This window comes from Panthera onca, chromosome E3 (genome assembly GCF_046562875.1).
Source record: "Panthera onca isolate mPanOnc1 chromosome E3, mPanOnc1 haplotype 2, whole genome shotgun sequence".
NCBI lineage: Eukaryota > Metazoa > Chordata > Mammalia > Carnivora > Felidae > Panthera > Panthera onca.
This window is the reverse complement of record NC_138354.1, coordinates 3,927,522-3,940,751: the sequence shown is the minus strand read 5'-3', so window position 1 is coordinate 3,940,751 and position 13,230 is coordinate 3,927,522. Positions and strand designations below refer to the sequence as shown.

General features: G+C 52.5%; 1 protein-coding gene across 9 annotated transcripts in view; it reads left to right on the top strand.

The window, feature by feature from the left end:
* The window catches only part of MMD2 (monocyte to macrophage differentiation associated 2), a 62,818-nt gene that overhangs the window by 40,389 nt on the left and 9,199 nt on the right, over positions 1 to 13,230 (top strand). For 4 of the 9 annotated variants that reach the window (XM_078439821.2, XM_078439816.2, XM_078439818.2 and 1 more), the window contains one exon: positions 3,825 to 13,152. The exons of 2 other annotated variants lie outside the window; for them this stretch is intronic. In XM_078439821.2, the coding sequence (XP_078295947.1) occupies positions 3,825 to 4,028 (204 nt within the window). In that variant the 3' untranslated portion in view covers positions 4,029 to 13,152. Of the gene's footprint in view, position 1; positions 276 to 3,824; positions 13,153 to 13,230 lie in introns of those variants that run through there. 3 more of the 9 variants (XR_013552828.2, XR_013552827.2, XM_078439823.1) reach the window with 3 other exon arrangements.

Here is a 13,230-nt window from a genome sequence, read left to right as displayed (position 1 = left end):
GCCAGTGATGTCCATTATCTGCCGTTGAAAACCGCTGTGTGAAACTGTTAAATTCATGCATATATGTGCGTCTACTTCCGAGATTTCAATTCTGTTTCATCAAGGGGACTGTCTATCCTGGCACCAGACCATTTTGCTTAGTGTAGCTTAATTGCATTTTAATCCGTGGCCCCATTAGTCCTCCTGCTCAGGATTTTCCCTATGATTTGTATTTATTCTTACAGGTTGCTTTTTCCCCCCTCCAAGTTTATTTTCATTTAAGTACATATATTTAAGTTATCTATTAAATATTAAATTATGTAATTCATGTTAAATATTGTTAAGTTTCTAAAGTTAAATTATTTAAATTGCTTTTTAAATTTAAAAAAAGTTTATGAAGTGTATTAAATTAAATATTACACTATATAATTTATATTAAATAAATATTTTTAAAGTTTTAAAAATCTTAAACATACTTTAAATGTATTCTAAAATTTTTAAAAATCTTATGAAGTATATTAAGTATTACCCTGTGTATTTTATATTAAATATTTTAAAATAAAATAAATTTTTAATATTTAAACTTATTTAACAAATTTTATGAATTAGGGGTGACTGGGTGGCTCAGTCCGACTCTTGATTTAGGCTCGGGTCATGATCTCATGGTTTGTGAGTTTGAGCCCTGCATCTGAGGCTGTCAGCACAGAGCCTGCTTGGGATTCTCTCTTCTCCCTCTGTCTGCTGTTCCCCTGCTCATGCTCTCTCTCTCTCAAAATAAATAATAGTTAAAAAAAAGTATGAATTATATTAAACTAAATATTACACTGTATAATTTATATTACCAAAAAAGTTTTTGAATTAAAGAAATTTAAATTTATGTTTAAAAAATGGGTGATGGGGGCGCCTGGGTGGCGCAGTCGGTTGAGCGTCCGACTTCAGCCAGGTCACGATCTCGCGGTCCGTGAGTTCGAGCCCCGCGTCGGGCTCTGGGCTGATGGCTCGGAGCCTGGAGCCTGCTTCCGATTCTGTGTCTCCCTCTCTCTCTGCCCCTCCCCCGTTCATGCTCTGCCTCTCTCTGTCCCAAAAATAAATAAAAAATGTTGAAAAAAAAAATTTAAAAAAAAAAAATAAAATAAAATAAAAAATGGGTGATGGACATTGAGGAGGGCACGTGTCGGGATGAGCCTTGGGTGTTTGTTGTATGTAAGCAATGAATCGTGAGAATCTATTCCTGAAGCCAAGAGCGTGCTGTATACACTGTATGTCCGCTAACTTGACAATGAATTATATTAAAAAAATAAAGAAAAATTTAAATTTACTTTTTAAAATTTTTAAAAATTTATGAAGTATATTAAACATTACATTTTTATAATTTCTATGAAATGTTTTTTAATTTAAAGCTACTAAATGTCTTTCAAAATTCTAATGAATTTTATTAGATTGCATTGTATAATTTATATTCAATAAGTATTTTCAAAATCAAAAAGTTAAAAAATTGTATTTGAATTTATTTTCAGATTCTTACAAATTTTATGAAATATACTAAATATTACATGATATAATGTATATCAAATACATATTTTCAAATTTTTAAAGACTCAAAGTTATTAAAAATGTTTTACGTTTTATGAATGACGTGGAATAAATATTAAATTATACAGTATGCATCAACTTATGTATTACACATTTAAGTACATGTATACTTGCATACATTTAAGTACTTATATACTTGTATATGGTAAGCATATATTTAAACACATAGTCACTGCAAAAAAGGAGTCTGAAAGTATGTGAACGAGCCAAAGCCGCCTTCTGCCTTCTCCCAATATCCCGCCCCAGCTGCAACCCCCATTCTGGTTGCTGTGTGTCCTTTCTATTTATTTACATGCAAGTCCACGTGGCTTTGCAGACACGCTGACTTGGCTTTCTTCTAAAAAGACGAGGTGACACGAAATGTGCCGCTCTGCAGTGAGCTTTGCTCGCTTACCACGTGTCGTGGGCGTGTTTCCATGACCGCCATATAGCGTGACACCCGCCTCATGAGGACGTTGTGGAGGTGGCGTCAGATAACCCCCCGAGGCCGTTCATGCAGTGCCCGGCACGTGGCAAGTACTGGGAGGCACCACACTCTCTAGGACTGAGCACAGACGTTGGCGGACGTGCATCCCCTGGGATGCTCCGCAGCGGCTGAAAAGAATGGAGACGGCTCCCGCTGTGGGAATGCAGACCGATCCCCGGCAGAGGAGTGAATCCAGCATGGAGTCAGAGCGTGGTGGGGATGGCGTGAGCCCGTTTATCTGGAATGATCGAGAAAGATCCGTTCCTGCGCATAGTACATACGTACGAAGTGCATGCTGCGTATTGCACGTGGAGAGAACGTTTCTGGAAGGATACCGTAAAGCACTGTTGACAGCGGTAGCCTGTAATGCGTGTAAAAGTGGACCGAGGGGCATGGGGGGGGGGTGGCGTGGCAAGTTCTCACGCAGTCTCCGCTGTCCCTTCTTTTTTTTTTTTTTTTTAACGTTTATTTTTGAGACAGAGACACAGAATGAACGGGGGAGGGGCAGAGAGAGAGGGAGACACAGAATCGGAAGCAGGCTCCAGGCTCTGAGCCATCAGCCCAGAGCCCGACGCGGGGCTCGAACTCACGGACCGCGAGATCGTGACCTGAGCTGAAGTCGGAGGCTTAACCGACTGAGCCACCCAGGCGCCCCTCTGCTGTTCCTTTAACCACGAACGACTCCATTGTTAATAGTGCTCATCTCTGAAGGCTGGGACTACGACTTTCTTTATCAGTTTATTTATTTTGAGAGAGCGAGAGAGAAAGAGAGCACGTGCACTAGTGGGGGAGGGGCGGAGAGAGAGAGGGAGACAGAATCCCAAGCAGGCCCCATGCTGTCCCTGCAGAGCCTGGCACGGGGCTCGATCCCATGGACCGTGAGATTATGACCCGAGCCGAAATCAAGAGTCAGACGCTTAACCCACTAAGCCGCCCAGGTGCCCTCACTACTTCTCTCTTCGTATTTTTGGTTTGGTTTCTCTGAAATGTTTCCCCATGGACATGTATTCCTTTTAAAAAAATTGGGATAAAATATACATAAAATTTATGGTTTTAGCCGTTTTAAGTATACAGTTCAGTGGCGTTAAGCACGTTCACATTATTGTGGATCTGTCGCCACCGTCCATGTCCAGAACCTTCTCATCTTCCCTAACTGAACCTCTGTCCCCGTTAGACACTGACTCCCTGTTCCTCCTCCCCCAGCCCCTGGTCACCTCCATCCTACTTCTTGCCTCCATGCATTTGATGAAGTCCTGGGACCTTATATGCGTGGCATCCTACGGTGTTCGTCCTTCCGTGTCTGGCTTATGCCACTCAGCATCACGTCCCCCAGGTTCATCCATGTGGTAGCACCTGTCAGAGTTTCCTTCCTTGTTAGCTCGGAGTGAGATAGTCCATTGCGTGAACTGACAAGAACAGTGGTTCATTTATCCATTCATCCGTGGGTGGATGTGTGGTTGCTTCCACGCTTTGCCTGCTGTGAACCTGGTTGTACACGTATCTGTTCAAGTCCTTGCCTTCACTTCTTTTGGGTGTATACCCAGATGTGTTAATTTTTAGAAAAGATAGACTGTAGAATATTCTCTGGGGTTTTGATAGAACCGAGTGACATCTGAGAATTAATCTGGGGGGAATTGGCAGCACATGTGGGGACACCCTTCCCGGGAATCTGGGGAGGCTCACCATGCACGTCTCTTTTCGTTGGGTGGGAGGGGGGGTGGTGGGGTGCTCCCGGCCCTGCTGCCTGCTCTTCTGACCTGCGCCCCACCCTTGTTCTTGCCGACAGCCCAACACCGAGGGCATTTGGGAGCTGATGACCGGAGGGGTCTTCTACTGCTTGGGCATGGTGTTCTTCAAGAGTGACGGGAGGATCCCCTTTGCCCACGCCATCTGGCATCTCTTTGTGGCATTTGGTGCTGGCACCCACTACTATGCCATCTGGAGGTACCTCTATCTGCCCAGCACCCTGCAGACCAAGGTGTCCAAATGAGGTGGCCCAGACTGCACGGGGCAGAGCATCATGGGAAGTGTTTCTGTGAACGTTGGTCCAGAGCACAGCGCCCAGGCCCGTCTGCGCGTCCACGGGCAGAGCTTTGATGGGTCTGAGGCTACTTCTGGTTGGTAACAGCCAGAACGTCCTTAGGGTCCCAGGTGAGAAAGAACACATTTAGTCATATTTACAGAGGAGAAGTTAACCCTGTAATGTGTTTCTATTCTAGGCAAGCGTTTCCTAATACAGACAACATTAATGTCTTCAGAAAAGGGAGCAGACATTGTCCTGGCAAACTGGGGGGGACCCTGGGCCAATATGTGCTCCTTAAGGTCCTCAGAAATCTGTTAGGGAGTCAGTGGCTTGTTTGTACCCGGCCGGCCAGGGCCTCCTCTGCTACCAAAGTCCTGGCTGGGGAATCGCGCCCTGTTCAGGGAGTCACCCAGCTTTACATCAGGGATGGTGAATACCTGTGACCACAGCAGACATTACCAATCAACTGCAGCATGGTGCGGCATCAGAATTCTCCTCCAGGCGGTGCTCAGGGCAGCTCAGCACTCCTGATGGCGCCTCTTAGCCTTTCTTGCCTGGCGTGCTCTGCACTGGGGTCGTGGCCAGACCAGTTAAATGTCTGTCTCCAGGCGGGGGAGCGCGCTTGCCTCCTGCACTCCTTCTCCCTTGTCCCTTTCGGGGAAGCCCCTGGAGTGGGCGGTCTGGGGCAGTAAGGGGAAACTAAGGCAGGCAACCTGAGCATACCTGACCTTGTGCTCCACTGTAGCTGGTTCTCGGTGCAGAGAACCTCGGGGCAGACGTTCTCTTCTTATGCTGACAAACCCAGAGAAGTTATCAGCCATTCGTTGGTTGGGGGGGGGGGGGGGGGTGCGGCAGGCCTGGAACTTGCTGGCCTGCTCCACGTTTAGGGCTCGTGATGCCAACATTCGGTGATTCTTGCTTGTTGCCAATCAGTGGCCCTGAGAGGCTCCTCCCATGAGCCCCAGAGGGAAGGTTCCATAGGGATCTGGGCAGAGTGTCCCCAGTGTTGGGATACTCCCACCTCTGAAGCCCCCAGCAGCCCAATGTCAAGGCCCCCAGGGACCTGTCCTCACAGCGTCCTCCAGGGGCTGGGCTGGCCGCTCTGACCTGGCGCATGGACATTTACTCGGGAGGGGATCCAGGCCCAGCCCTCGATCTGAATGGGAATCTCAGAATCTCTGGATCAAACCTCTGTCTCAAGGTAGACAGGCCTCAGTCTGCGACTCCCAACCAGAGTTGGGTGGGCAAAAAGACAGGATGCCTTATGCTTCGTTCTAGTACATTCCAGGATACTTCAGGGTCCCAGCATCTGGAATCCCCATGTACCGAAGCCAGTTTTAAGTCATCCAACACATTCCTGAGATAGGCGGGTTCTGAGCCAGCAGATGCTTTGGGGATTTTTTTGCGCTCGGGCCTGTGCGTGGGTGTGTGCGGGTGTGCACACACGTGTGCATGTCTGTGTGTCTCCGCTGGCATTCCCAGCCTCTGGAAGCTGCCTTCATCTGGTCTGCTCGCCATCAGTTGGGGTCAGGGTTGGAGGGTGGGGATGAGGAGAGGAAGCTTTGTGGGGGCGGGGTCCTGGGGAGGCCCTCTTCCCTGAATGGGGGCAGGGACGCAGTGCTGTGATCTCTGCCTGGGCCTGAGGCAGGGGGAGGGGCTCGCGTTAGCTCTGGGAAGCCCATCAGGAAACCTCCCAAAGCAAGGCCCCAGCCCCGTGCCAAGCTGACGTGAAAGTCCTGTCACAGCCAAAGCCCCGTTACGGGACCGGGCCTGGGCGCCTGGGACCTGGGACTTCAGTGGCTCTGCAGCTGAGTTCTTTATGTGATACCTTCATTTCCTGCCCCCTCCTCCTGCCGTTTTGGTCTTGCATCATTTTCCCCCCCCGAGGCAGCCTGCCCCTTCGTGGCCCACACCTTTTGAGGCGCTGGTTCACCCCTCCATCCACCTGTCTCATCCCCACTCCTCCTTCAAAGCCCTGCTCAGGCGTCAGTATCGAGGGACTTCTGGCCTTCCTCTGACGTGGGGGGCTCCCGCCTGCTTCCCAACACCCCCCGTGCTCACCTGCACCACAGCTTTGATCTCTGTCCTTTGTCACCCTGGTCCTTGCACCTGCTCCCCGACCCAGGAGCTCTTTGAGAGAGGCACGGTGTCCTGCTGGGTCTGACATCAAATCTGGCATCTTCTGTTAGTAAGGGCTTGGGCCAGTTCCTTAACCTCTCTGTGCCTCAGTGTCCTCAGCTATAAAATGGGTATAGTAAGGCGGCACTTTGCAGCGTTGCTTGAAGGTTCAGTAGGATAACGAATTAAACTCCCAGCCTCGTATCCTCATAGCTCTCTTAGTGGTCCACGTGAGAACCAACCTCTGATAATGAAGGTGACACCCTTCTAGGCGTGTCAGCGGTACTAGCCAGAGGAATGAATGACTAATGGTGGAATTTCAGACTGTGGACAGGCTGGTGAGGACACCGCTCTGTAGGGCCTTGACCACATTCCTTCCCCTTATTCCACTTCAGGGTGTTTCCTGTGAACCCTTTCTCTCCCTCAGCATCGTTGTGAAAGTGAGTTTCCCAGCATTCCATTTCATCTAAACCCAGACCCTGGACCCCTTCCAAAATGTGTCACAAACAGTGCAGGAAAGGACAAGACGTTGCTCAGGCCATCCCCTCCTGTGGGTAAGCATTCTAGTCTGTGCATTGGACATGCAGGGGTGGAGAGGGAGGGACACCGGGAATTCAGAAGCCAGCCCCCTCTTCCTGGCCACCTTTGAGGCTGTCGTATGCCAGGACGACCCAGCAAAGTGACCATCATGCCCCAAGGAGCAAGGGAGGCGGTTTGCAGACCTCTTTGACGTTCTGGGTGCTTCAGCAGTGGTTCCTGAGTTAGGTGGACACTGCTGGGGTGGGTGAGGGGTGGGAGCCGGTGAGCAGGGAGGGATGAAGGCGGGTTGGGGAGGCTCCGCCGCTTGGCCGGGCTGGGGGACAGGCCTGGAGGTGACAGCCTGCTGACTGAGTCCACTGGCGGTCGTCTGGGCAAGCCAGAGCAGGTGCGCTTGCTGGTGAGGCCTGCCTGCCAGCCGGTGGGAACCCCCTGATGGGTCCTGGGCAGAACTTGCCGAGGGTAGTCCCCGGGGCCAGCGGTCTCTCGGGCCAGGGGTCTTTAAGCCAACGCCACACACCAGACCTGCCTTTCTTGACTGGAAATTGCACGTGTGGTGGGAACGGGACGGAGCGTCCCTTCTCCCCGTCAGCATCGGGCTCAGGCTGGGAGCACCCTAGGAGGGCACCGGTCACCGGTGGGTGCGGGATGGGAGTCCCAAGTGGGTCTAGACTGACGGTGGGGGTGGGGGCCCCGCACAGCGGGGTGACGTAGAGGGCTTCTCCAGAACGTGGCATTCCTAGCTTTTCTGGGGTTTTCCGCACACCAAGCTCTCTTTTCCATTTCGTCTGCAAAAGCTGAAGCGCTGGGAATGTTTTCCCAGCTCAGGCCTCCTTTGGGAAGCAGGGGCGGGGACAGCTCAGGGGCTAAGAGGGGCAGGGAGAGCTCAGAGGTCTGAGAAGTGAGTCTAGTGACTTAGAAAGCCACCGCCTACCGTGCAACCCGATGCCGCAGGGTGGGCTCTGGGGACCTCATCGTGGGGTCCTGAAAGGATAGGTCCACTACCCCCAAGTCTGGGCTGAGCATTTAAAAAAAATTTTTTTTTGATGTTTATTTAGTTTTGAGAGAGAGAGAGACAAGTGCAAGTGGGGGAGGGGCAGAGAGAGAGGGAGACACAGAATCTGAAGCAGGCTCCAGGCTCGGAGCTGCCAGCACAGAGCCCGATGTGGGGCTCGAACTCAGAAACCGTGAGATCATGACCTGAGCCGAAGTCGGACGCTCAACGGACTGAGCCACGCAGGCGCCCCTGGGCTGAGCATTTTTAATGATTGAGAAAGCAAAACAAAGCACTAGTGTGTAGCATTTGATGACTTCCCTGGTGTAAATGCTCCCATGGCCAGTTTCCAGCTACCCCAGTGACACCACCGAAGATGCCTGGGGAGGGGATGAGCGTCTTTGACCCTCACAAGCCCGCACGGGCCCGCCCAGCACGCCGCTGCCCCACCGCTTCCTGACTGTGCCCCCTCACGCACGGAGCCTGGCCGGCCCGGGATGCCAAGTTGTGAGAACAAACCAGCTCTGCAGGGTCCCCGTGCGGGGTCAGGCGTGGCATTGAGATGCTCGGAAACTCCCCCTCGGGAGTCTGGAACTGGGAGCCGGTGGGACCTGATCCAGGTCCGGCCCTACGCTGGGTGGCACCCAAGACTTTCAGCCACGTCCGGCATCTCACGTGCGGGATGGAGATTGCGGTCAGCACACGGAACCGCTTTCTTTTGTGAACCGGGGGCAAAGGCCATGCCTGTGCTGGAGGAAGTCAGAGCAGTGTTCATGACCCCAGGGCTTGGCCAGGGAACCTCCACAGGGCTTGGCTGAACCACAGATCCAGCCCCCCCCCCCCCCCCACCACCACCCCGGGGACTGCTGAGCCAGTAGGTCAGGATGGCACTCTGGAGTATGCACTCTTCCGGGTGGTCTGGACACTGTTTCTGGAAGCCCTGCTCTGGAGCCCATCCCCTTTGAGGCCGTGCCCTGCACGTTAGTGATGGGGTCATAGAGTCAGTCTCCAGAGGACAGACACGTGTCCGGGGTGGGGGGCACCAAACCACTGCTCTTGCTTTGGGTTCCATTTCACTTAATTTCCCAGATTCGCGGCGTTAATGCCCCTCAGCAGCCTGTGTTTATGCACAGGCCGTTCCTGAAATTGGGCGCTGTCACTGACGTTTCATCCGCTTTGTCCCAAGCCCTGTGATTTATGTCGTTTTTACAAGCACTCTAAGAGGTGGGCATGAGCCCATTTTACTGATTTGGAGACTAAGGCTCAGAGAGGTTAAGTAACTTGTCCAAGGGCACACAGCCAGTATCTGGCAGCCATGGGCTCTCCCCCACTCCACTGTCTGCTCCCTAAAACACTGGCAACCCCATTTTTGGGTTCCCAGCCCGTGGATAGGAGCGCTTGAAATGGTGGTAGGCTCCGTGTTTCTGTTTCAGCCGGTTCACGTGCTCTGAACGGTTATTGCAAAGGTGTGAGGCTTCATTCAGTAGCCCCGCATTCAGGCCAGCATGGGAGACACGGGCAGAAACTCCCACCCAGTCTTTCAAAGGACGCTCATTTGGAGGAGCGTGTAGCCATCTGGCTCCTAGTGGCCGGGTGACTGGGAGGGGCCGCGCTGTGTCTCTCCCTAGACTTACTCTGAGGACACTCTGGCCGGATGCCGGCGCTCACCGCAGCAGCCGGATTCCCTGCGAGGGCTCCGAGCCCCGGGTCCCGACGGCACACCTGCCCACGCACGGGTGGCTGGCAGGAAATGTGTGGATCCCAGACCCATCGGCCTTTCTGGTTGCCTTACTTGAGGTGAGATGAGCAAGTCTGGGAGCCTGAGCAACGCTGACCTTGAACATGAGCCAGAAGGGGTGGCACAGCTCGGTTTTGTCCCCGGAGAGTGAGGATGAGAGCGGGGCAGTGATACGCCCGGGGCACAGAGCCAGGTCGGGCTGGGGCCAGTGCCTTTCCCTCCCATACTTTTCTTTTCTTCCCTGGGTCCCGCAGCCCATGCTCTGGGTAGAAGGCTGTGGCGAATCCTGAGCCATCCGGTGACTGGATGTGCAGCCCTCTGCTGCCTCTCTCACAGCCTGGTGGCTCAGGCGGCGTGGCTCCCCCTGGTCTGGCAGGGAGGAAGCACCAGCCCTCCCCCGTGGCCTTGCTTTCCGTGCGTGGATGTGAAGCTTCCCTCTTGCTGTGTGATTTTCGGCAGATTACTTGCCCTCTCTGGGCTTTCGTCTGGTCTGCTGTTAAAAAGAGCTGGTTTGGTTGGTCTTACTCAGCTGATTGTAAGCTGCTGCCAGTCCGTTTCCAAACTGTGCACGTCAGGGATGAGCACAGAGCCCAAACTGGCGGGCTGGCTGGCTTGACTCCGCATGGCAGACCCTTCCCCAGATTGAGGAGAGGTCCCCTGGGGGAGCAGAGGGCTGTGGACCCAGCTCCTCCCGGGAGTAACACTGAGACCCTCCTCTGTGCCCAGACGCCTCTGATAGATACCGTGTAGGGAAAATAAAGGGAACCCCAGGGGACGGAGAAACACCATACGTCACGTACAGAAGCTCTGTGCAGTCTGGTGTCGACCCGGGTGGCTATTTACGCGTAAGTCCACTAAAATTAAATAAAAACAGAAATTCAGTGCCGCAGGGGTACTAGCCACATTTGAAGTGCTTACTGAGTAGCCACGTCTGGCTAGTTGCTCCCAGCGCAGGTAAAGACAATCTTCATCGTCCCAGAAGCTTCCGTTGGACAAACACTAGTACATCAGTGGTTCTCAAACTTTTTGGAACCCCTTTGTGCCCTTAAAAATCGTTGAGGACACCAAAGAACCTGTGTTTATGGGCTATCTCTAATATTGACATTCATCACCCTTGAAGTTAAAAGGGACAACATTTGAAAATACCTATTCGCGTAAAGATAACCGCATTTCACATTAACCTAAGTAACATATTTTTCTACTCAAAGTAACCATTTTTTCCAAACAAAAGAGATTCGGGTGGAGGCGTGGCATTGTCTTATGTTCTTGCACATTTCTCGAAATGTCTGGCTTAACAGAAGACAACTGGATTCTCGTGCTTGCTTTGACACGAGCTTGTGCCCATCGCCTGTGATGTAGCCTCGGGAAACCTTTGCATGAAGGCCGCGGAGGGACAGATAAATAATGTAGTGGTAGTATGAAAACAGCTTGACCTCGGGCCTTGGGAGACTTTCCCCTTTGTGGTACAGTTGGTAACAAATGTTGCACACACCAACACTCTCCCAGAGCTGGAGCTGGAGAGGTGGGCGGGGCTGGGAGGCAGAGGGGTTGTGAGCGACCGTCAGGGACACCCAGTTGAGGGCAGGCCCTACATCTTTACCGATCATGCCCAGTGCCCAACACAGCACATGGCACTTAGGTGCTCGGTGCACATTTGTGGGGGGAGCGGGGGGAGCTCAGTCTGTATCTCCTCCTCCTCTTCCGAGGTGGGGAAGGTGAGGCTCGGGAGCCTCCTGTAGGCGTCGGCCCTTCGCACGCATCCAGGCTGCAGACCTGAGCTTGATATTTTTGGAGAGCTGGTTTAGCAGCTTCCACTGCCTGCGGCAGGGGTTCACCTTTCTCGGTTCCATCCCCCTCTTTATCTGCGTAACAGGCCATATACAGCCAGCTCTAGACGTGTACACATTTTGTTCTTGTATCTTTCTTGTATGTTTCTCCCGGCAGCACCTGGCAGGAGGGAATTGCTGTTTCCTTATTACATGGGGAGCCTGAGGCGGTTGGGAGAGGCCGCCTGACTTGCCCAAGGTCATCCGGTGGTGCAGGGCAGGGCTGGAACCCAAGTCATGGCCCTGGGGTGTCACACCCTCCTCCTTCCACTGGCTTGCTCCCTGTAAGCTGAGCTCTGGGGCAGCGGATGAAGGCCTCTCCTTGAGGTCCTCGTGGGGCCTCGTTCTCCTGTCTTTAGCAACGCCATCCCTTGGCTGCTCAGTTCCTGAGCTGAGTCCGTTTTACCTGAGCCCCGAAAGGCTTGAGAATGCTTCTGCATTCTCTGCTCCTGCCTTTGGGAACTGGCAAGGGCTGGGACTCTCTGCACGGGGCACGGACACTGGAGCCCAAAGCCTCTCACAGGGCCTGGCAGCCAGTGAGCCCCGAGTTGTGGGACTGCTGTTCGTTACCGGGGCACGGTGGGCGGTGGGCGGCGGGCACAGCCCTGATTGGTTATCCCGGGTCTGCGTGGAGTCCCTGTGCCCATCCAACCTGCTGGCTCCTGACAGCCTTCTCTGTGCAAGCCGGCCTTGTGATGGGCTCTCAGGACCGACCTGCGCCCTCGTAGTGGTGTTAGGAGGGGAGATGCATCACTCCGGCTGCGGCCCGTATCAGGAGGGTCACCTGTGCGTCATGGGATCTGCCTGGCGTGGGTCAGCGGTCCTCCTCCGTTTATTCCCAGATGCCTGTCTCCCAAACCTTTTTGATTACTACCCATCAGGAGAAATGCATTTTACACTGTGATTCCAGTTTACACATCCGTCGCCGACGCAGCCCCAACTTGTGTGATGAGCTACCCGCCCTGTCGGTCCTACCCCTTGTCATCTATTCAGGTTGCTGGTTGTAACCCACCAAGTGACTTTTACGCCGCAAGAGTGGGTCTGAACCGTCAGCTCTGGGAATCGTTCTGGGTGGTACTGTCCTGCAAAGCCATGGGCACTGGTACTGGGTGCTTAGTGCCTGTTCTGCCGTGATTGGGGGGGATCGGCGTGGTGCCATACCTCGGGAACGTGCGTGCCCAAGGCCAGATGGGGATAGTTAAAGAGAAAGAAGTTAGTAGCCTCAGAGGATCTGGCAGCTCAGAACCCTGACCCCACTGAGAGGAATGCAAGACCAGATTTTTGGGTCTCTTATCCTGGTGATGATGGCCCCACGTTCTGGGGGGCCCTGGGGCTGGATGGGTCATAGAAATCTCCGGCGGGCTGAATGTGTGTCCGCCTTGATTCAGGCAGGGCTGGGAAGGGAGACAGTGAATCTGTTTGAAACGTGAGGGGACCCAATTTTGCAAGGGCTGTTTTGCCTCCATAAGCAATTTCAAATTTCGGGCCCTGACCCCGCTGAATGAATCGCCCGCCAGGCCTGTTTACATTGCCGGGTTTCACTACGAATCTGTCCGCTTCTGCGCAGGAATGGTTCCTGTTGCTTGTTAAGGCCTTTCTTGGGGGGGCGGGGAGGGGGAAGCGGGAGCTCTGACTGTCCTTTACACTCGTCTTTCTAGACCTAGTGTCTACGGCGTCGGGGACTGGCATCTGTGGCATGACTTTTTTAAAATGTCCTGCTGGTATTGGATCCTCTCTGTGTTTGTGAAATTGCTATTTTGTATTAACACAACGTTTGATAAACATTTGTAGGAAGAGGAATAATCCTGTCTGTGAATGTTCTTGTTCCCAGTGGAGTAGAAAGAATTTAAAAAAAAAATAAAAATTCAAGATGCCTCACTCTGGCCCAGTTGTCTTCTTACAAATAACATCTGTCCATTCTTTTTATAAAAGCAGTCTTGTTCACTATAGAAAACT